The sequence below is a fragment of the Urocitellus parryii genome, chromosome 1 (genome assembly GCF_045843805.1).
Source record: "Urocitellus parryii isolate mUroPar1 chromosome 1, mUroPar1.hap1, whole genome shotgun sequence".
In the NCBI taxonomy this organism is placed as follows: domain Eukaryota; kingdom Metazoa; phylum Chordata; class Mammalia; order Rodentia; family Sciuridae; genus Urocitellus; species Urocitellus parryii.
Genome location: NC_135531.1, coordinates 138891190 through 138911975, shown reverse-complemented (window position 1 = coordinate 138911975; position 20786 = coordinate 138891190). Strand labels below are relative to the sequence as shown.

General features: G+C 40.7%; 1 protein-coding gene across 1 annotated transcript in view; it reads left to right on the top strand.

The window, feature by feature from the left end:
• The first annotated feature begins 999 nt into the window (after nt 1-999).
• Nucleotides 1000-20786, top strand: part of Slc36a2 (solute carrier family 36 member 2) — a 32166-nt gene continuing 12379 nt past the window's right edge. Inside the window, exons 1-7 of the mRNA XM_026388326.2 lie at nt 1000-1163; nt 4345-4435; nt 4994-5082; nt 5604-5699; nt 8137-8221; nt 11296-11514; nt 12921-13019. Coding sequence (XP_026244111.1) covers nt 1000-1163; nt 4345-4435; nt 4994-5082; nt 5604-5699; nt 8137-8221; nt 11296-11514; nt 12921-13019 — 843 coding nt within the window. The remainder of the gene's footprint in view (nt 1164-4344; nt 4436-4993; nt 5083-5603; nt 5700-8136; nt 8222-11295; nt 11515-12920; nt 13020-20786) is intronic.

Genomic DNA, 20786 nt, shown 5'->3' with positions numbered 1-20786 from the left:
TCTTGGCACATAGTAAGCCCTCAATAAATGTTGGTTTGGAGAATGAGATGATGGAGGGAGAGTGGTACGGCTTGAGTAAAATGCTATGATTTTGTGGGTTCCTCTGCGCTGAGCACAGATAATGACAGAGAAGGGAATCCCAGAGAAACTCCCAAGACCCTCTTTAGCTGCAGAGTTCTGTCCTGAAAGTCATGTGTGACCTTGGGCAAATCACACCCTCTCCTGGGACCCAAGACTGACTGCTAAAAGGCCACTGGGAGTTGTATGATCTCTACCTTTTTTCCTCATTCCAAAAAATATCTGGAGCCTCTCCGTGGAGCCTCATGAAAGCAATGAAGCAGTTGGGTGAGCCAGGGAATGTTCCTTTTCTCTCCGTTTTAAGAAGTGGGAGCTCCTAGCTGGAATATTTTAGCAGCGGACTGAGGAGGCTAGAAGGGGAGACCCTACCCTGAGATGCAGAGAAAGGGATGGGAGGTATTTTCTTGGAGGCAGAAATAGGCAATTGGCTAAAACCCTGACAATTGGGCTCTGGTCCCCATTCTGTAACTTTCTGGCATGTGACCTCAGCCAGATTCCTTCACTTCAAGAAGCCTCAGTGATTCCATTTACAGGATTAAATGGGGAAAAAATAGCTAAGGGTGTCTCTCCCTTGGTAAAGTTTTAATACCTAGTTAAGCGCAGGTTTTGGAAATCACTGTAGTGGTTGTTCCCATTACAGTTATGGGGTAACACCAACCAGCGATCCTGACCCTACTCCCTTTCCAATTCCCTCCTTTCTTACTCCTCGGGGGCGTGGCTCCTCCTCCACCGGCTTCTTCAGGCCGGAGGAGGAGGCACCGCTCTCTGGGGAAGGTGGGCGGGGCCTCGCTCCAGCTCAGCAGAGCGCGCCAAGGCACAGCCACTGAGCTGGGTCTTGCACCTGCACCAGACAGCTTCCCATTTGATTCCTTCCAACGTAAACCTCCTTGTCACCCTGAGCTCTCCCTTTCTGAAGCAGTCATGGCTGTGGCAAAGAATGTCAGGGACCTCCAGGGAGCTGTTTCCCTCAATTTGGACCTTAGGTCATCTCTCCAAAGTACCAAGAACCTGCAGAACAAGGACTCCGGTTTCTTGGATGTAAACTCTTCAGAATCCACGGATTTGGACAAGACCAAGGGCATAACGTGAGTGCTGTTTTCTGTCAGCCACATTTCTGCTATCCAGCCTGGAAGCTGGAACATTGGTTAAAAACCTGGAGGTGGGTGTGTCTGACCTTCAACCCATTGTGCAGATGGGAGAACCAAGACTGTTAGAGGCTTTGTCAGATGACAGCTTAAAGGGGAAGGAGTGGAGTCAGAAAAGCCCTTAGGGATATTCTTGGGGAATGAAGGCCCAGGTAGCCCAGGCCACCCATGAAGTAAGTCATTAAGCCATTAGGATACGGGCTGGTTTTACTGTCAATTTTTGGTTAATGAGGGAGGCGAGATCACTAACTTCTTGGAGGAGAGAAGGTGAAACCTGAGCTTAAAACCATAATGGCCCCACCGAGAACTAAGCATTGCTTCCTTCCTGTGGTAAGACTGGCCTCTTCTTCCACTGGAATTGCAGTGAGGACACCAAACCCAACATGGGTGGCAGATGCTCCTTTCTTCCCTAGGGGTGAGGAGACAGGGGTGGGGGGCAATATTCACAGGCTTTCAGAACTTGACACAGAGGGAAGCCATGCTACAGGGGGGTTCCAGCTCCCCGCTTTCACACCTGACCCCACAACAAATCAGTCTAGCCAGTTCACTTAGGGAAGTGCAGGGGTAGGTGGTGGAGAGCTCCTGCTGCTTTAAGAAAAAAGTCTGGACACCATTGGGGTCCTAGGGGGAGCAGTGGATGGACAGTCAGAGTTCATTCTAGGTTTTTTACATGCAAAGCTGGGGTGAACAGGTGTCAGTTTGAATTGAAGGACGATGTCCCTGGAAACTATGAATGAGGAGGACAGGGGTGTGCAACAGAGAGGAAGAAGTTACTATAATGGAGAGGAAAAGCCTCTCTCCGCAGCTACCCTGCAGGGTAGTTCAGGAATGGACACTATGACTGGCACTGGCGTGGTTCAGTTATTTTGGAGCCGGTCCTGGGGGTTGCTTGGTATTAGTGACCCTAAGGATAAAATGTTCAGGCCCTGGGGTTACCACTGCAGAGCAGGGATATTTCTCAATCAAGGGCCCTGGGGGAACCAACTGACTCTGTGTCCTGAACTCTGGTGGCAGTTTTAGTGACTTAAGAATCAAAGGACAGAGGAAGGGGACCAGGAAGAGGCAGGAAGGGAAGCATAGGGGAAATACTAGATAACAATATTGACCGAATTATATTGCTATATTGTGTGTGTGTTTGAATATGTAACAACAAATCCCACTACTATGCATAATTATAATATACCAATAAAAATATGGGGAAAAAAAGAATCAAAAGAATAAAGCAAGTGAGAGCCAGTGGGGACCTTTTGGCTGGGAGAGAAGCAATCTAACAGGCTGGCCCCTTGGGTTTGAAGTCCCATTTTGCTGCTTCCTGCTTGAGCAAGTGACAGAACTTCTCTACCCCATCTCTTGTCTGGGAAATGATAGTCTGTACCTGCCACACAGATGACATGAGCATAAAGCCCCCAAGTGCAGGGTCCTAAAGGCTTGCTAGCTGCTGTGACTATGATGGTGGTCCATGGTCATCAAAGGAGTCAAGGCTAGAACCCAGGGCTAGAGTTTGGGCTCCCAGTCTAGGGCTTTGCACTGTTTGTAAGTTGGCCGAATGGCTGAAAGCTAAATTCTGATTTCCTAAGTCCTTTAGTTAGAAATTTCCTAAGTGACCTGTTGACCCTTTCCCGGTTGCAAAACAAGCCCATCACTGGAGGTCCCAGGGAATAGTGCTCAGTCAGCGATGTGGACACCCACAGGGAGAGGGAAAGGCACGCGGAGACTCTCCACCCCCTTTCTCCTCCAATTGTTCTCATTAACCCTTGACAAATCAAGGGCAGATTCTTGGGAAGCTAAAGGATTTAGGAGTTTAACGTAGAGACAGGGGTGTTTGGGGAACTTCTTTCAAGAAACCATTACTCCTAACATTTGCAGAAGCTTAGCAAAGTTGAACACGTTGCTCAAGATGATGTAGCAGGTTAAGTGGTGGCCTTGAGTTTTAATCCCTGGTTTGTCCAGTTCCAGAGACCAGGCTCCTTCCAGAATCCCTCTGCTGCTTTTAAGGGCTTCTCCTGGCTGGAAGGCTTTTCTGGGGAATTTCCAAGGTTCCTAAGGTTATCGATATAACCCCGGTACTCATCCTGAGTTCACCAGGTCCAGTGTAAAGAGGTGTGGAAGTAGGTTTATTACGTGATTCTTCAGGAGAGAGGGCACCTGCCTAGAATTTTTTTCCCTACTGGTTCAGACCTTGTCCTCTGGACCGACCTTTAGATCTCTGTCTTAAAGAGTGGGAGTTTTTTGCTGTTTTGTTTTTATTTTTAGGGGAGTTGGGGGCATGACATTTTCCAGCCTTAATGCCCTGGGCAGAGAGAGAGAAAAAAAAAAAAAAACCCCTCCGGAGATCAATCCTCAAATGACCCAAGTCATTTGACATATTTATTGAGACATCACCATGATTTCTTTTTCCTTCCTGCCTTTTTCTCTTTTCTTGGAGTTCAGTCCTATCTTTACCACTATTTTATGGCCTCAGTTCCTCAGAGAGGAAATGGCTCTCAGGCTGTCACTTCATTACCCTCTGTCTGGCCTTCTGTCTGGGAGGCCGCTCAGCCAAAGTGAGAGTAAAGAACAGGGACTCTGAGGTAGTCCTGGGTTTTAACACTAGCTCCTCAATATATCCTTGGACAAGACATTTTTAAAAAGTCTCTTCCTCAGTTTCCCCTTCTGCAAACTAAAGATAATAGCAGGGCTGGGGATGTGGCTCTCCTGGCATGCGCAGGGTGCTGGGTTCGATCCTCAGCACCACATAAAAATAAAATAAAGATGTTGTGTCCACTGAAAACTAAAAAAAAGAATATTAAAAAAGAAAAAGATAATAGCAGTACCTATTTTATAGTCTTGACAAGATGATTAAATGAGATAAATACAGATAAAGTACTTCTCATAGTGTCTCTTATAACGTGTTATAATGGCACACAGTGAGCTGCTAAAATTGAGACAGTTGTGGAAAAACTGGGATAGGTGGTCACCTTACAGGAGACTCAGACATGCCAGGCAAGGATCCATGACCTGAGAGACGGCCGGGAGGCCACCAGCCCAGTTTAACTCAGGTGTCGGTTGGCGTGCCGTGAGGGAGTGACTGCTGGTTTCCTGCCCTCCATACCCATCCTCATGTCTCCTTCCTCTCCTTTAGAGGGTTCCAGACCTTGGTTCATGTGTTGAAAGGCAACATGGGCACAGGGATCCTGGGACTACCCCTGGCTGTGAAGAATGCTGGCATCCTGGTAAGAGAGAAAGCCATGGGTGGGACCATATGGCCAGGTTGTAGGATGGGAGGAGAGAGGCACTCACCTTTAACAGCAGCCTCAGGTGAGCAGCCTTCTGGGAGGTGGCTTGGTGCAGACTTAGCATCCAGATGTCTAGTTCAGGCCTGAGCTCTGGCACTGCCACAGACTTTAGTGTCCTTGGCAAGTCATTTGTCCACTCCCTGGGCCTCAGTTTCCTCCCCCATAGAACAACACAGGTTGAACTATGGACTGGTTTTTCAACTGTGCTCTGTGGGGTCTACGTCTCCTTGGAGATGCCTCCGAGGCCATCAAGGGGACATGTGGTCATGATTCTGGTTTCCCTACTTCCTGCAATATTCCAGTGGAAAGGTTTTATGAACTTTATTGGGCAACCACTTGAGACTGTATTTGAAAGAACAGCTGTTAATACTAAAAAAGGCTTGCAAACCAGTTTTCTAGGAAGTTCTTCGTGGTTCTTAAACTCCTCAATTGCTGCTCACAGTGTCCTTCATAAATTCTCTCTCTTGCTCTGCTCTTTGTCGCCTCTTCCTCCAGATGGGTCCGCTCAGTTTACTGGTGATGGGCTTCATTGCCTGCCACTGTATGCACATCTTGGTCAGGTGTGCCCGGCGCTTCTGTCACAGGTGAGAAAAACAGCATCCCAGAAACATCCTACACATAAGAAGTAAGAGTTTATTTCTTAATTTTTTCCCCAATGTGGCCAAAAAAAAAAAAAAGAGAGGAGCATTTAGGGGCAGGGACCTGAATAAGATTCTGCCATAGAGTCAGTTAGATGATCTCAGGCCATTGTGTTTATGTGGTTGGCTCACCTGCAAACTGGATATAAACAATCCTTGCCTAACCTTGCCTTGGAGAATTGTCATGAAGATCCAATGGGAAACATGGGCATGGAAACTACCGTACCCACACAAAGTCTTTATTATTATGCTTGCTATATAGTAACAGCCGTATTTGACGGGAAAGGAAAACAAGCCACCACAGAATTACTGCCAGGTATCAAAGCATGAATTAGAGTTTAGATCCCCACCCCAGTATTCTCTGTACCTTCTTGATGTGTTCTGTCTTGCTCCACATCTCCTGATGGGTGAGTATGTGATCTTAGGTTAAACCATCTCTCGCATCCATGCTTGTGTTCTCTCCTCAGGTTCAACAAGCCCTTTATGGACTATGGGGATACCGTGATGCATGGACTGGAAGCCAGCCCCAGCACCTGGCTCCAAACTCACGCCCACTGGGGAAGGTATCTTGCTTTTGCTTCATCTTCTGTAATACAGGAGGAGAAGATGCTGCTCTTACGGATACCTTCTTCCCTGGAAAGGTGGTTCATGTGGAACAGAATGTCACAGGGAAAGAGTTCATTGATCAGATCCCAGATCTCACTCCTTGCATACCTCCATCGATAGGGTACTCATTCCTTTTTTATGCAAGTCTAATATTATTCACTCTTTTATTAAGCTACATATTATCCTGTCGTTCCTACTTTGCGGACCCTGGAAAGAAATACCATGAGGAACAAGGCAAACAAGAGGCTTTTCCCTGCAGAACTCAGAGTCCAGTGGAAAAGGCAGAGACTAGAGAGCCTATCTACTGGGATAAATATAATAATGGAAAGAAGTACTAGCTAGCAGCTAGAAAATAAGGGTGTGTGTGTAGATCAGGTCGGGGGCTTCCTAGGCTGGAACAGTTGAGTGGAGTCCTGATGAAGGCAATCCTGAAAGATAAGGAATTTCTCAGGGGAAGTAGGCAGAGGCCTGACGACCTGCCAGGAAGAAGGAAGAGCAGGTGTGAAGACTCAGAAGCAGGAGGGTGTAGGCATCAGTTTTAAGGTCCAAAAAGACCAGGTAGCTTGAGGTGAGAGAATCAGGGAGGTCAAACAGAAGAAGGAGCAAGGTGCTCAATCAAGTTGCACATTTCAGACCCTTCTGCAGGTTTTGCTCTTTTTGTAAAGGCAAAGGGGCTGAACCAGGGAAGTGGTCATATTTGCACTGTTTGAAGTACCATCTGGCTTCTGTGAGGAAGGCAGGTCGAAGGGAGCAAGAGTAGACAGACTCCCAAAGAGGCTGTTGATAAAGTCCCAACGAGTGGCAATGTGGCTGCACCAAGCTGATGGCAATGGTGATGAAGAAAGTTGATCATGCATCACCTCCTGGGATTGAGAGAGAAGGGAGACTTCTGATGACTTGTATTTTGGACAAGCTGGGTTTGAGGTGCCTGAGAGACAGTCAGGTAGAACTGTCCAATGGGTCTATACAGATCCGATCTGATCTTCACGCAGGAGAGACAAAATTAAAGTCATCAGCCATGAAGCTGGGGGCAGAAGAGGTCTCTTAGGGAGAGGATATAAAATGAAGAGAGAGAAAAAGACCAAGGCGCTAAGGATCCTTGTTGAGCTAACTCTTCTCTATAAGTCCACCTTTTAGCTCTCAGGAGTGACACACATGAGTCGACACCCTTTGTCCTCTGGTACTTGGGACTAAATCTATTCCTTCATCTTTGTTTGCAGCCGTGTGCCTTCTCCTCTTCTCACCCTGTGAACTTTCCAACAAGGGTCTGCCTCCCTAAGGTCTTATCCGTTATCTACAACTGAACAGTTCCAGAACCTCAAGCGCAACAATTCAGAGACCGAATGTGTCATTAAAAGTTTCTTCCCTTTATCCTAAAACTTGTTCTGAGTTTCCGCATTCATTTTGCCATCCAAGTCAAAAGTCTGCAGAGCACCCTAATGTCATTTTCTCCCTCATCCCCAGAAGTCGGTGATCACCAAGTTCTAGAAGCTCTGGCTTCCCGGAATCTTTTCAAATGCTCTGATTCTCTAATGCTAGTGGACATGTCTTTGTTCAGGCTGCTGCCTTCTTTCACCTCCACCTATGAAAGAATTTCCTACCCAGTCTCTCCATCCAATCCTGCCCCTCCAGGGCCCTTTGCACAAGGAAGCTAGTGAATCTGCCTGCTCCCTCTGCTGAAATGCCCTGTCCTCATTTCTTGTCTTCCTCCTGCTCTACCTCTCCCTCCTCATCTCCCTCTACTTCCAGTGGCTGTTCTCTTTCTTCTTTCCTTCTTTTCCTCCTCTCTCTCTTTTTTTCCACCTTCCTGAGGGACTCTTGTTCATATATTGTTTTTTTTTTTTCCTAAGAAGGTTTTCTGGCTGCCCATAGTTTGGATAAAGTGTCCTTTACTATGGTCCTTAGTCTTGTATTATGATATTAACTTGTGTCCATAGCACCCTTTAGCCTATGTACCACCCGAGGAAGGGACCCTAAGTTGTTTTTCTGCACATCTTTGGTACCTTCCATTGAGTCTGGCCCATGGTAGGAAAAAAATATGTTAAATGTTAATGGTAGCTAATAAAAAACATTGTGTTTACTGTTGTCCCACATCAATAATAACAGTGGGGTGAGGAATGTCGCAGAGCCTGACCAGGGTGGCAGGGTGGAGAGGCTCATAACCAGGAAGAATTTTACTGCTCCCTGTGCTGAGAGTGTGAGGGTATTAGAAAACTACTTTTCACAAAGAACTATTGTTACATCACTTTTTACTGCCTCTTTGTTGATTGTGGTAGAAGGACCAAGGGTGCTGTTATAGGACCACCAATCCCTGGGGACAGGGGACAGAATGGCAAGAAATGGAACTGCAAAGTTTTATGATAACAAGCCCCTGACTCCTCTCCTCTCTTCTAGGCATATAGTGAGCTTCTTCCTTATTATCACCCAGCTGGGCTTCTGCTGCGTGTACATCGTGTTTCTGGCTGAGAATTTAAAACAGGTACAAACTTCTAGGGAAGGTGGAAGAGGAGAGATGTGGAAGAGGAGGCTTTTCTGCTAGTTGTTTAACAAATGCGTTCCTCTGAGTCCCAGTGTCTTATCAGTACAACACAGGAAGTGAATCTAGGTATTATCCAAGAACCTGGCCTCCCCCCCCCCTTCACAAATCTGCAGATTTCTATGTGATGACCTTTGCCACAATACCCTTTGCCCTATACCTTGGACCTGTCCTCAAGGTTAGTTTCTAAGATGCTGAGCTGGAAAAACCCTTGGAATTTGTCAATTCTTCTACCTTGGAGTTTAATCATACTGAATGCTTCTCAAGTTGATTTGGATCATGTCTGGTGGAATACCTGATCTTGCTTGGGATATCTTTATATACTGTTAGCTACTTGATCTATGGTTAATGGTTATTTTTCCCAAGAAGTCCTTCTGATCTAACCCAGATGTTATCTTGCAACAACTGGAGCAAAATAGTATAGGTAACAATAAGTTAATCAATGCACTTAAAAAAAAAAAAACTAAAACTGTTCTTTAGAGCTCTTTTTCTGTTTATTATAGTAACACCAGAAACTTAGAAATATGAAAAAGTTAGAAGGGAGAAAAAAACCCAGTAAGCATTTAGTTAGCTTTTATCAGGCATTAGATACATTGCTGGAATTTTTACATGATTTCCATCATTTATTTCTTTCCTTGACCTTATCAGAGTAAACACTATGATTGTTTCTCTGCCGTGTGCTCCAGTGATTGTCTTGCTATAGGCCCAAGAAACGGGGCTAATTTACTGTGGACCGGAACCTCCAAAACTGTGTAGCAAAATAAACCTTTCCATCACTATAATAAAAGTTAATTATCTCACTTATTTCATTATAGTTATAGAACTGAGCATGGTGGCTCACTCCTGTAATCCCAGCTACTCAGGATGCTAAGGAAAGAGGATCTCATGTTCAAGGCCACCCTGAGCAACTTAGTGACACCCTGCCTTATAATAAAATAGAAAAGGCTGAAGATGTAGCTCAGTGGTAGAGTGCTTGCCTAACATGTACAAGGTCCTGGGTTCAATCCCCAGTACTGAAAAAAAAATAAATAAATATATTACTTAGTCTAAGAGTTATTTTGAAATCTCCTAAAACACATTTCCAGATGGCTTTTCAGAAAGCAATAGGATTTCTGCAGACCTTTATTATCTGCATTTATTAATCAGCTGCTTTATTAGGAAGGCAAGAACTGTCTCAAATTTACAGGCAAAGTGGGGTGTGTTCTAAAATATAAAGCAAATGTCAGTATGATATTTTAGTGCCAGGTCAGCATACTACTAACAATATCCTGAGGTCAAGAAGCTTCATTGTGAGCTATATGCAGGGATCATAGGATCAGGGAAGGCTAGCTCCATGGGGGTGCATCAGAGCTGAGCATTCAAGGGCAGCAGGGAGCAAAAGTGGGGACAGCCAAGGTGGGTGAAGGGATGAGTAAAAACCTAGAGGCAGGATATAGGGGACTTGCTCAGAAGAAGCAGTAAAATTGTTTTTAAAAGAAAGTGTCAGTCATGGGAGAGGAAGAGTCTTGAAGGTTGACCCATTAATAAAGGGCCTTGAATGCCAGGTTAATCTTCCAGGTGTTTTTCCTACTGTAGTGAGGAAACATTTTTTAAAAGCCAACAAACAAGATTTAATGATTCACATTTATGAATCCACAGTGTGTACTTCAGTGCAATGAGAATCTCCAAGTAAAAGAGTTTATTGTGATTGACATCTTATAAAATAAAAAAGATGTGTATCACACAATTAATTTATGAGATTTCCTATAAAACATATAGAGGAATGAATTGCAAGGTGTTATCATGACTCTCCATGAGTACTGAACTTAATTTTTTTTTCTTGTTTAACTCTGATTTCCAAGGGTTCCACGGTGAATTCTACTGTTTGCACAATTGTATTGTATTGTTTGCTTCACATAGGTCATGTTAATTCTAAACCTAATTCTAATCCCTGACTTTACTAGGAAGGTATATATACTACACACATATACTGTGGGGGATGTGTTTCTTGTTACAATGGTTGGAGGATAATAATAGCTTTCATTAGGTGGGGTTCAGGGATGTTAAATGTTCTACAATCAATAGTTCATCCACACAAGGAAGAGTTCTCACATTCAAAATGCTAGTGTTGGCTGGGTGTGTTGGCCCATGCCTGTAATCCCAATGATTCAGGAGTTTGAGACACAAGGATCACAATTTCAAGACCAGCCTCAGCAACTTAGTGAGACCCTATCTCAAAATAAAAAAAAAATTTAAAAAGGGCTGAGGGTATAGCTCAATGGTAGAGTACCCCTGGGTTCAGTCTCCAATATTAGTCCAATTGTAAGTATTGGTCCCATTAGGAGACAGTAAGTTTATGGGTTAGTTAAAAAAATAGTAAGTGATGAGTCTTTTTGGTTATAAGCCAAAAAGAGATTCTGGGGAAATTTAAGCAGAAATTAGTTTAGTGGAAGGATATTAGCTAATTTATGAAATGACAGAGAAGGTTAAAAACACAGATCTCAGAAAAGAACAGAAATCAGAGCAGCTAGGAGAGAGTAGATAGCAGAACTAATAAGCAGTCTCCACAGGGATCCACTATCAGAGTTAATTTTTACCCATTCTGTTCTTAGGTAACTGGATTAAGATTTAGCTTTGGATTCCTGGGAGAGAATCTGAACGCCCTAGCTTGAGTCAAAGGCCAGTCCCCTAGCTCTACCATGCAACTGTGATTTATGGTCCTCAAAGGCTGCCTTCAACGGCAGGAGAGAACTCACCACAAATAAGTTGATAACAGGAGGAATGGGTGCTGGGTTGCCAAGAGCCAAGAAATACCTCTATAAATCCAGTTATTTGTTATTAAAAATTTTTTAAGTTACTTGTATAGCCTCCTTGAAGGAAGTATGATACAGAGAATTTAGAATTAGAAGCTTTAAATTCAACCCAACTCACAGGGACACTCCAAATCTTTGTGAGGGAGTTTCATTGTGGTCAAAGCACTGAACTAATGGTGTGGTCCAAAGATTTACTTTCTCCTCTTTTCCCCATTCCTTCCTCAGGTAGTGGAAGCTGTTAACAGCACAACCAACAACTGCTATAACAACGAGACAGTGATCCCGATGCCCACCATGGATTCCCGACTCTACATGCTTTCCTTCCTGCCTGTCCTGGTGCTGCTGGTCTTCATCAGGAACCTCCGGATCCTGACCATCTTCTCCATGTTGGCCAACATTAGCATGCTGGCCAGCTTGATTATCATTGCCCAGTACATTGCCCAGGTTAGTGTGTGCCACGTGCCAATGCCTGTGACTTAGGGCCTTTGTATCAATGATAGACTAAGCTCTGGAGATCTAGGGCCTACCCTGGGGGTGGGGTAAGTGTGTTTCTCACCCTTCAACCTGGGACCCCCCTTGTTGTAACATTTTTTCCACAACCATATCTCTGTGCTATCCCAAATCTTCTCATTCATGTTTCTCCGAACAACTGTTTTTATGTCAACTTCTGGCTTTAAAAAAAAATTATACTTGCTTCGTAAGGAAAACATCTTGATTGCTAAACTACAGACCATTCCTATGATTGGGTAGCAAAAGGCAGATGAAAAGCAGGTGCTTCTACCATAGTTTTATAGCCTCTGGGCTAAAATTCCAGGCACCTAAAATTACTCCCTAGGGAACACTGGATAAAAAAGTTTAATATTTAGTCACAGAGCTATAAAAGTGTCCAAAAAATAAACAGATCTATTATGATGTTAACGACTGTCTTTGACACTTGTTGAATTATGGATATTGATTTTTCCCATCAATTTCCTTACTTCCTATCCTATTTGTTTTTTATAGTTGACAACACTCATTAAAATTTAAGTCCTGGAAATACTTTGGTAGACCCAATTATTTTCAGATATTTTTTTTCTGGGAAGCTGTAAGAGAAAATTAAAAATGATATTGTCCATAGAATTTAGTAAAAATAATAGATTACTCGAATATTGTAGAATGACTGTAGATCAGTCTCACATTCCTTAGGAGTTATTGATGAAGTCTATAAAATTAAATTTTCTAAGGAGATAACTACTTCTGATTTACCTTTAGACAATTCCCATGATTGTCCAATTTTTTGTTGTTGTTGTTTTTGGTGACAAGTATTAAACTCAGAGGTACTTAACCACTGAACCACTCTCCAGTCCCCAAGATTATCCAATTACAAAAATTGTTCTGTTAATTTCATATTTTGAGTCACAGGATATATAAAACATTTACTCCAAATACTCTCCTACCCTGTAATTTATTGTTCATATTTATAGTTGGAGGTCCTGTGAATATTCTGTAACTATAGAAACAGTAATATCCAACACCTTTGACCACTGTCTATTCAAAGGTGCTCTTCAGAACTTCAGGTTGGCACTAATCTGTGATGTGTCAGATTTTCTCTGGGAGGTTTCTGATGAACCAAACTCCATGAGATACTTTGACAATCTTCAGGACTTGAACGACACCCCCGTGTTTCTGTCCTCTGGCTCTCTTGTATTGTGCAATATTAAAATCAGTTTTGATCATGCCCTTTTGAAGTTTTCTAAACTTCCTGACATTAAATGTTTTAAAATTCAGGTCTCCTCTCAGAGTACCTCTCTCTCTTAAAGTGCTCAGATGTGCCCTGAGCGTAACCACCTCATTGCATTTCTCTCCTACAGGGAATTCCAGACCCCAGCCAGCTGCCGCTGGTGGCAAGCTGGAAGACCTACCCTCTCTTCTTTGGAACAGCCATTTTTTCGTTTGAAAGCATCGGTGTGGTAAGGTTTGAATGGGGTGATCTTTCCCTGGCTCTGTGAGCTCTGGGTTTTGGTGCCCTGTTGACCATTGTGTGGGGCCTGATAGAAAATACACATGGGAGAGCATAACCTCTGGCCTCATCTGGGTGACTGTGACCAGCAGAAAAAAAGTCAGATTACAACATTCAGGCAGTTAGGTGACAGTCTTATTTTTGTCTCAGTAAGTCTACTAAACATTTCTCTTCCTATCAACAGAAGTTCCTAATCTTTCAAAAATCAAGGCTAATAGTGGCCAACAATTTAAAGGATTTGATTAAATTTAAAGGAGCTTCCTGAAAAGAACTGTATATTTATAGTGACTTATTATATAGTCTCTACTTCCACATCTGAGGAAGGGTAGTGCTATTCATGTATTTTTTAATTTACTTTTTCATTTGCATGCAGCAAAATTCACTCTTGAGAGGTACAAGATTCCAGCAAGTTTTCAAAAATGCAGAGTCATAGATGTCTGACATCAGAACACAGAACAATTCTCTCACACCCAAAACTCTCTTCACTGTCCCTTTTTATCAACTCCCACCTGATGCCACTAACTCTGATACCACTTTCCATTCTCTGCCTCAATTATTTTACCTTTTGCAGAATGTCATATAAATGGGATCATGCAGTATATAACCTCTTGAGACTGGTTTCTTTCACCTAGCCTAATGTCCCATCCATGGTGACGCACATATCCATACTCCTGGCTGTCAGTGCAGGGCAGTCACTGTGTGGGCGGTACCACCTTTTATCTACTTACCAGTTGAAGAGTGTTTCCGTTGTTTCTAGTTTATGGCAATTGTGAATAATGCTCTGATCAGCTTTTGTGTGAATATAAGTTTTTATTTCTCCAGGAGTAGGTTTTCTAGGTCACATATTAATATATCTTTAACTTGAGAAGTTGCCCAACTGTTGTTAGAATGGTTGTTCCATTTTTCATTTCCAACACAGTGGAGGAGCTTTCTAGTTGTTCTGTATCTGTGCTAGCACTTGTATATATTGTCAGTATTTTTTTTTTGTTTTTTGTTTTTCAGGGCTGGGGATTGAACACAGGGCCTCATGCACACACACTACCATTATTCCTAGCCCTGCTATATTTTTTATTTCTGCCATTATGATAGTTGTGTAGTGGTATCTGATTATGATTTAATTTGCATTTACTAATGACTAGTGATTCTGAGCATCATTTTATGTGTTTATTTGGCATCTGTATGCCTTTTTTGGTGAAGTATCTGTTCAAATCTTTTGTAAAAAATTTTTATACTGAGCTGTTGTTTACTTATTATTAAGAGTTCTCCAGGCATTCCAAACACAAATCCTTAATTGATTATGTAATATTTAAATATCATTTCTAGTCTGCAGCTTGTCCTTTCAGTCTCTTTTATGGAACAAAAGTTTTTAATTTTGATAAAGTCAAATATATAAAAATTTTGCTTTTACGGATCTTGGGTGTTGTCTCTAAAAATATTTTTCCTAACCCAAGCTCACAAATATTTTCTTCTAAATGCTTTACAGTTTTCATTGTATAGTTAGATGTATGATCTGCTCTTGAGTTAATTTTCAAGTTGTTAATAGGTTGAAGTTTATTTTTTAAAATAGGCTGCCCCTTGTTTCTGTATCATTTGTGGAAGAGACTCTGTCTTGAGTTGCTTTGCATTCTATATGAAGTTGATTGGTTCATGTGTATGGGTCGGTTTCTGAACTTCCTATACTGATTCACTGTTGTGTCTATAACAAGCTGTACTGATAACAGATGCTTCATTTTTAAACTAGTGGTATGAATGCCTCAACTTTCTTTTGATTAGTGTGTATGTGCTATATATTTTTTCCGTCCTTTTAATTTTTTATTGAGATAACTTACATAACATAAATTTCATCATTTTAATGCAGTCTGATAGCTTTCACAATATTATACAATCATAACTACTAATTCCAGAACATTTTGATCACCTGAAAAAAAAAAAGGAGACCCATCATGCACTCACTCTCTCCATTCTTCCAATGCAAGCCAGCTTTCTATCCCTGTGCATTTGCTTGGTTCAGATATTTCATGTAAATAGAATCATAGAGTATGCTTCCTTTTGTGTGTAGGTTCCCTGTTGCATTCCACCACTAAAATACTCAGGGTCACTCCAGGTGAACTTGCCTGCACGAAATAATCACACAAGAGACAGAGATACCTTTTTCTTTGGGTTCTGTGATGGCTCCTCTGACCCCAGAGAGCATACTTACTGAACCCTTTTATTGGGGAGAAGCCATTCAAATGAGGCAAGGGGTCAGGTTTCAGGGGGTTGAGTCTAGCTTCATGATGTCTGCTGTCAGCAGGTTGTCTGACATCTAGGATGACCACACCCAAAAGCAGTGCAAGAGAAGTGGACATACAAAGGGAGCTTCCATGGAACATTCTATCCCAAACAGGGCAAAGGGGTAGGATTACAAAGGAATAGGTGAGTGTAGCTCAACCCCAGGGGTATGCCTACTCAGAAGACTGGCCTTGCTATTCGAGCAGGGGAAAAGACCGAATCCAGACTACAGTGATCTTTCAGATCCCAATGGTGCATCAGGACTGGAAGGCGGTGTACCTCAATTTGGCTCCCCACAGTTTCCCACTTAGCAATGTTTTCAAGGTTCATACATGTTAGTGTTGGTGTCAGCAATTAAGACTTTATATGGGTTAATAATTTTCCATTGTATGCATCTACAGCATTTTGTTTATCCATTTGTTTTGATGGACTTTGAGGTTTATTCCATTTTCTAGCTATTGTAAGCAATAGTACTAGGAGAATTCTTGCATATATTTTTGTCTGAGCAACTGTTTTCAGTTCTTTTGGGTAAACACCCAGAGTGAGAAAGCTGGGTCATGTGGCAATTCTGTTCAAGGAGCCATTTTCCACAGTGGCTGTACCATTTACTTTCATTCCACCAACAAGCATTAAGGGTTCCAGTTTCCCCATATCTTTGCTAACATTTTTTTGTTGTTGTTGTTGTATTGATTTGGTTTGGAGTTTTTTGTTTATTTATTTTTTATGTACATTCTAGAAGGTATGAAGCAGTAGCTCATTGTGGTTTTGCTTTGTATTTCCCTAATGATTAATGACATTGAATATCTTTTCATGTGCTTTCTGAATATTTCTTTATATTGTTTGAAGATATGTCTATTCAGGTCCTTTGTGCATTTTCAGTTGGGTTATCTTGTAGAATTTAAATTCATTTTTAACATATATGAAAACAAATTTGTATCTATTTATAGGGTTCCTTATGATGCTTCGAATTGTCTTTTTGTCATTGAGTTTTTAAGAGTTCTTTAATATATTCTGAATTATGGATCCTTATCACATAAATGGTTAGCAAATTTTTTTCTTATTCTGTGGGTTATCTTTTCACTTTTGAAAATAATATCTTTAACTCACAAAAGTTTTTAATTTTGATGAAGTCTGATTTATCTGTTTTTTTTCCTTGCTTTTGCTTTTGGTAACATATCCAAGTTTACATTGCCAAATCCAAGATCATGAAAAGTTACCCTAATGTTTTCTTCTAAGAGTCTTATAATTTTACTGCTTGTATTTAGTTCTCTTATCTATTTGGAGTTCATTTTTCATAAGGAATGTGGTGACTTTGTTCTTTATATATGGTTATCCAGCTGTCTCATCACAATTTGTTGAAAATAGTATTCTTTCCTCATTGAAGAATTTTGGTAATCTTTTTAAAAATCATTGATCATATGGGTTTATTTCTGGGTTCTTGACTGTATTCCATTGACCTATATATCTGTCCTTATACTGAAACCACACAATTTTGAATGCTATAGATTTTATAATAATTTTGAAATTCCTCCAACTTTGAGGTACATTGCTGCCAAAAGGCAGCTGGAATTTTAGCATGGATTTTATTGAGTCTTTATGCCATCTTAGCAGCATTAAGTCTTGCAGTGATAAACATGGGATGTCTTTCCACTTATTTAGGTCTCCTTTCATTTCTTCAGACAAATTTTATTGTTCTTAGCATATAAAAATCTTTCCATCTCCTTAATTAAATATGTCCCTAAGTACTTTTTTTTTAATGCTATTGTAAGTGGTTTTGTCTTTTTAATTTCCTTTCCAGATTGTTCATAGTATTTAGGGTGCAAAAATACAACTGACTTTTGTATGATTTTTGTATCATGCAACTTGTTTAGTACACAATAGTTGTGTGTGTTTGTGTGTGTGTGAATTTGGATATTTTTTTCATGTCTAATTGCCTGGGTTAGAGTTTCTAGTGCAATGCCATACAGAAGTGATGACAGCAAACATCCCCTTCTTATTCCTGATCTTAGGTGGAACACTTAGTTTTTTATCCAATATAATGTTAACTGTAGGTTTCTCTTGGATGCTTTTTATGGGGTTGATGAAATCCCTTCTATTCCTTGTTTGATGAGTCTTTTTACTCTGAAACAATGCTGATTTTGATTCAAGTTCTTTCTTGCATCCATTCAGGTGATCATGGCTTTTCTCCTCTTCATTCTATTACTATGACATATTACTTTAATTAATTTAATATATTGAACTGCCCTTACATTCCTGGGATACATTTCACTTGGTCATGGTACATAATACTTTTAGTATGCTGCTCCATGTAGTTTACTAGTATTTTATTTTATTTTCCATATTTTTATTGGTGCATTATGATTGACATAATGGTGGGATTTGTTGTTATCTATTTGTACATGCATACAATATAACAATATAATTTGGTCAATATCATTCCTCAGTATTTTACCTCTCCTTCCTGGTTTACTAGTATTTTATTGAGGAACTTTATATCTGTATTCATAAGAAATATTGGTCTATAGGTTTCTTTTCTTATAAGTCCAGTCCTTTTATTCTTGTATTTAAAGTGGATTTTTTAGAGACTGAATATAGGTCTTGCTTTTTAATTGACTTTGATCATCTTTCTCTTTTATTAGAATGGTTGGATCATTTTCAATTAAGGTAATTATGGTTGAATTTAAGTTTGTATTTTACTGTGTGTTTTCTGTTTTACCCTTTCTTTTGTTTTCCTTCTGTTTTCTCTTTCTTACCTCCTTTTGGGTTACTTGAATAATTTTTTGTATTCCACTTTAATTTATCTACTGACTTTTTGACTATATCTCTTTTTCAAAATACTTTTAGTAGTTGTTCCAGCAATTATAACACAAATCTGTAATTTTTCAAAATTTTCTTTAATATTTTATCACTGCTTATAAACTGTAGAAATCTTACAATGATATATATTTCTTTACTTTCCTCCATGTTGTATCGCCATGTATATTACATCTAAATACACTAAAACACTATTGGACAATGTTATCATGTTTGCTTTCAATAGTCATATATAGTCCTTAAATGTATCAGAAGAAAACATGAACATAGGATGTCTTTCCAGATATTTGCCATTTCTATTGCTCTTTATTACTGAAATTCCAAGTTTCCCTGTGCCATGAAGAATTCCCATTAACATTTCTTTTAGAGCAGGTCTATTAGCAATCAATTTTCTTTCTCTTTCTGTTGTTTGAGATTGGTTTTATGTTGCTTTTATTCCTGAAGGATACTTTTTCACAATATATAATTCTAGGCCTTTTTTCATATATATGAAAATAAAGTTTTCCTGCCTTTTGCCCTCAATAGTTTCAGGTGAGAAGTCTGCAGTTGCTTGAGTCATTGTTTCCCTGTGTAATATAGTTTTTTCTGGTTGCTTCATAATTGTTTTTTATCTTTGATTTTTGGCAGATGTATTATAGCTGGTATAGCTTTCTCTGAATTTGTCCAGTTGATACTCACTTAATTTCTTGAATCTGTAAAATATGTCTTTTACCAAATTTGAGAAGTTTTCATTATTTTTTCAATTTTTTTTCTGTACCAATCTCTTTCTCTTCTTCTTCTGAGATTTCATTGATCTGATCATTACACCATTTGATATATATTCACAGGTTTCTGAGACTCTCTTAAAAAAACAAAAAAAAAAATCCCTTTTCTCTGTGATCATTCCTGTTGGTTCTTTTCTATTGTTTCTACTTCTTTGATGAGACCTTATACCTGTCCATTTGCTTTAATAGTCTTATCTCTCACTTTGTGGAGCATAGCTTTATAATTTTTGTCTGATATTTCCAACATTTGAGTTATCTTAGGGTTGGCATCTTTTGTCTTTTCCCTGGGGAGTTGTTGAGATTTTTGTGGTTATTTTTATGTTGAGGAGTTTTTGAGTTCGTCCTTTACATTTTGAATATGATTTTATGAAACTCTGGAACCCATTGAAATCCTCTTGAGAATGTTGATTTTGAGTTTCATCAGTCAACCTTGTTAGATTCCAATCAGAAGGACTGACTCACTTTCTCTGGGCTACGGTACTAATATCAGATTAGTTTCAAAGCTCTTGAAGTGGTATTTGTCCCCACCCTGGCTCTGTGCTACCCAAGGACCAGCCTGTAGATGGTAGCCTACATAGTGATTCAGTTCTTAAACCTTCACTTGATGCTTCACATCAGTTCCACATAGGTACAGCTCAGGGAGGAGCCCAGGGATTCATTCACAGCTTTAGAGGACCTCTTTCTCCAGTTCCTTCCTGTGTTTTCCTGTACAGTCCCCAGCTCTTGGGGCCTCTTTTTACTTGTCCCCTGGCTGGAATGCCAGGCCCTTGGCCCTCCTACATGTTTGTGCCCTTGCTGTGACTGGGTCTGCCTCTAGAGTTAAACATGGAGAGAAAATAGGGATGAAATCGCAGAGACTCTTTCCAGGGCCAGCTTCATGGCCATTCAAACTGTGCAGCCTCACGGGACCCAACCTGGTTTAATGCTCTGCTTCCACCATCCTGAGATTCTTGATTTTTGACAAAGGGATACTGCATTTTCATTTTGCCAAAGGCCCCATGAATTATGTGGCCAGTTCCTGATATCTCATCCTCTTCAGACCCCCACCTCCACCAAAGCCCACTTTCTCAGTTCCTCTATTCAAAGAGAAGGATTTGTAGGTGCCTGGGTGACCCTCACAGGCACTGATCCACCAAAACGCAGCTTTGTGACCGGGACTTGCCTTGGGGACACAGACTGGAGAGAAGTCAAAGGAACAGAAAATGTGGATTCTCCTCATACTCTTTGTCCCACAGGGATCCTTATTCTAGATCTTCTGTCTGAAAGGAGAAAGTATTTCTTGAAGTTTTTCTGTCTTCATCCACTGCATAGTCCTAGAATTTGGGCTTCCCTTGAGTTTAAGCTGGGAGATACAGGAAGGAAGAAAAATCAGAAAATTCACCACCAGAGTGTTCATTTTTTCTAGTTATAACTTTCCTCCCCAATCTACCTGTTACTATTTCCTCTTCACAATTGATGCATAATTGCTTTATGTATTCTGTCCAAGGTTTTTAGTTATAATGAGAGAGAGAGAGAGAGAGAGAGAGAGAGAGAGAGAGAGGAAGAGAGAGAGAGAGAGCAAGAGTGAGAGAGAGAAAGAGAGAGAGAGAGAAGGAGTGCTTATTCCATCTAGATATCTAGATGGAACTGGGAATACTTTGTGTTCTGAATTTTTATTTGACATTTATAATTTCAGAGTATTAGGCAGTATGATCCACATTTCATTATGTATGACACATTCAAAACACAAATAAAATTATTTTTATTATCTGTTACACACACACACACACACACACACACACACAAAGACAGTCATGGAAAAAGCAGAGTTCAGGAGTGGAGTGAATGATTAATGATTTTGGAGACAGAATGTGCTGGAATAGTGCCGT